Genomic DNA, 2798 nt, shown 5'->3' with positions numbered 1-2798 from the left:
TAAGAAAATAATTACAGAAATTAATTATGTTCTTAAAATTCATGGGGAAAATTCATACACTTTAAAGTCCTCTGTTCCACCATTATCCTATGAAGGGAGCCGCAGAGAAATCATCTCTGGAGGGAAAGATACACAGAGTGGAATTCCTGGTACAGAGTGCACTTACCCTGTGAAGGGGAGTGGGAGGGGTAGGGGAAAGCTTAGTGGGCGTGGCTTTGCGTGGCGTCCACGATGACGTCACATAAACGTCAACCGTACCCAACGGCACCGTGGGTGGCGCTAGTGCCTGCGGCAGCTGCGTCTGGTGAGGAAGCTTGCCCTTTGTAGCCCTGAGGTAAAAGCCATGGGAGCACTAAGCAGTCGGATGCCCTGGAACAGAGCGGGGCGTGCCCCAGAGGAGCCAGGTGCCCCTGAGGGGGAGGAGGAGGCCGAGGAGGTAGCAGTGGCAGCGATAGAGGAAGGGGAGGAGAGCGAAGAGGCCGGACCCACCACTAGTCAAGGGCGCCACAAGCGGAAGACAGGCCCAGGAGGGCAGCTCACCAAAGCGTCCTCCAGGAAGCGAACAAAAGACAGTTTGGGGTCCGTTTATGAGACACTTTTTCTGAGAGGAGAAGGGAGTGACGTGCAGATCCGTGCCCTGGGGGAGGAGTGGAACTTGCACAAGGTCTACTTGTGCGAGTCAGGATACTTTGCTAGCATGTTCAGTGGTGCGTGGCGTGAGACAACCATGAATACTATAGAGTTGCAGATGCCTGACGAGAACATTGATTGTCAGGCACTGCACGAGGCTTTAGGTTCCCTGTACCGAGACTCTGTGCTCATCCCACACGGTCGAGTGGTCCCCATGCTGGCCATAGCCAGCATGCTGCAGCTGGACAAGCTGATTGAGCAGTGCGGAGAGATAATGAAGGAGACCCTCAGTGATCAGACCGTGTGCAGCTACTACTACTCTGCTGAGAGCTACGGACTCCAGAACATCAGGGCCATGTGTCTTCAGTGGCTACTGGACAACCTGATGACCCAGCATAGTGAGGAGTTATTGAGAGAAGTTAGCCTGGATCTCATGAAAGAGGTCATTGGCTCTTCAGAGCTCTTCGTGATGGAGGTAGAGATGGACGTGTACACCACGCTGAAGAAGTGGGTGTTCCTGCAGCTGCAGCCGACATGGAGAGGCCCCCACAAAGACCTACTGCCTGACGCTGACTCGTGGTTTGCCGGGTCCAGGCGGGAGTCAGAGGGCACCCCTTTCCTGGAGACCGAGCAGGGCAGAGCCTTCGTGCCAGCGTTCCAGCAGCTTCGGCTTGCCTACATAATCTTTGACCTTCCGTCAGTACACGTCATCAACCGGGATGCGCTGATCCCTGCCACGTGGCTGACCCCAGTGTACAAAGAGCAGTGGCTTGCCCTCCTCCGGGCTGAGCAGACCAGAGGGCTCGGGCCCGTGGATGTCCACGTGTCCGACCTCCAGAGGACAAGCATGCGGTGCGGGGGCCAGCTCCTCAGGGATGAGCAGTGCAGCTGGCGGTGGGCAGGCTTCAACTTCGGCTGGGACTTGGTGGTGTGCTATGCCAACCGGCGCATCATTTTCAAGCGCAGCGCGCAGAACAGGCCTTACGGTCTTGGGGTCAGCTTACTCTGGCAGAGAAAGGTCGCGTTCCGCCTGCGCCTGGCCTCCTTGGACAGGGCTGGAAGAGCCATTTTCCGGAGGGAGACAGACTACCAGGTGCTTTCCCTGGGAAGGAATCAAGAGCTAGAGGTAGTGAATCTGGAGAACGAAGATGTGGTTTTCCCCATATATGTGACCTGTAATTTCCTGTACCTCCTCAGAGAGGGGCGTTTTCCTGAGTGAGGACCCCTGAAAACAAAATCTCAGAGAGGTGAGCAGCTCTTTTCCTGGGGTCAGGGGCGACCAGCTTTGCCCAGATGCCAGCTCCTTCTGCGGGACCAACCGGACTTGCCCACCTCTCGTGGCCCAACTCTGTCAGAGTCTTTGTTGAACTGTAGTTCATAATACTTGAGATTGTTTATCTGAGCCTATGTAGAGGAGAAATTTTAAAGCCCCCCTCCCCCAACACCTTTAGAACTTATTTGTGCTGTTAATATGACAAGCTGTCCTTCTGGTTTACCATCCATCAATGCCCCCTCCCATCATTTCTGCAAAGTCAAAGACCAGTTGACTTTTGAGAGAACCTGTGAACCTACCTACTCTACTACTGTTAGTGAAACGCTTTTAAAATATGCATTTCCTTTAGCTTGATTAAATGAATGTTAAAGAAACAGTTTGGTTTCACTTTCAGTTCATGTGTTTAGAGCCGGTCTGCCCCACTCATTAATTACCACCACTACCGCTAGCTTCGTTTGGATTGCTTCCCTTTCCCCATTTCCTGCCACTGAGTGTAGTACTTGGTTTCCATGATCTCTCACTATTTGAACACACCCAGGCTACACTGATGATCTTCTCTTTATTGGTTGTTCCTCAATATTCTTAGGTTAGTTGACTTTATACCATATCTTGATGTTAGTTAGACTTTATTTTTACTTTCCTAGCATTTTAACCCTAGAAAGACGTTCCAAATCTTATTCAAACCTATATTGGGGGTGGAGTGGAAGGCAGCTGATTGATTATATGAGGACATCTCCGTACTAGATAGAGCTTTCCTGTGGCATACAGTCATGAATTATTTATGCACCAGAATGCACTCTTTAAGCACGTTGATGGCCTTTGCCCTTCAGAAACATTTGACGTTCGAATTGTACTTGGAAAGACTCTTTCTTTCCTGCTTAAAAACAGGTCTGGT

General features: G+C 51.4%; 1 protein-coding gene across 1 annotated transcript; it reads left to right on the top strand.

Moving 5' to 3' along the window:
* Window positions 1-343: 343 nt before the first annotated feature.
* On the top strand, window positions 344-1849 carry LOC129563907 (germ cell-less protein-like 1). Its single transcript, XM_055437598.2, has one exon. It carries the CDS (start codon window positions 344-346, stop codon window positions 1847-1849), a length of 1506 nt encoding a protein of 501 aa, XP_055293573.2.
* Window positions 1850-2798: the final 949 nt, after the last annotated feature.

Source organism: Moschus berezovskii, chromosome X, assembly GCF_049115385.1.
Source record: "Moschus berezovskii isolate FMDL1 chromosome X, NW_MosBer_1.0, whole genome shotgun sequence".
NCBI classification, from domain to species: Eukaryota; Metazoa; Chordata; class Mammalia; order Artiodactyla; family Moschidae; genus Moschus; species Moschus berezovskii.
This window is presented reverse-complemented; position numbering and strand designations above follow the sequence as displayed.

Bases quoted from the DNA above. Each gene is read 5' to 3' on its own strand.
- LOC129563907 (XM_055437598.2), top strand. From the start codon at position 344: ATGGGAGCACTAAGCAGTCGGATGCCCTGGAACAGAGCGGGGCGTGCC.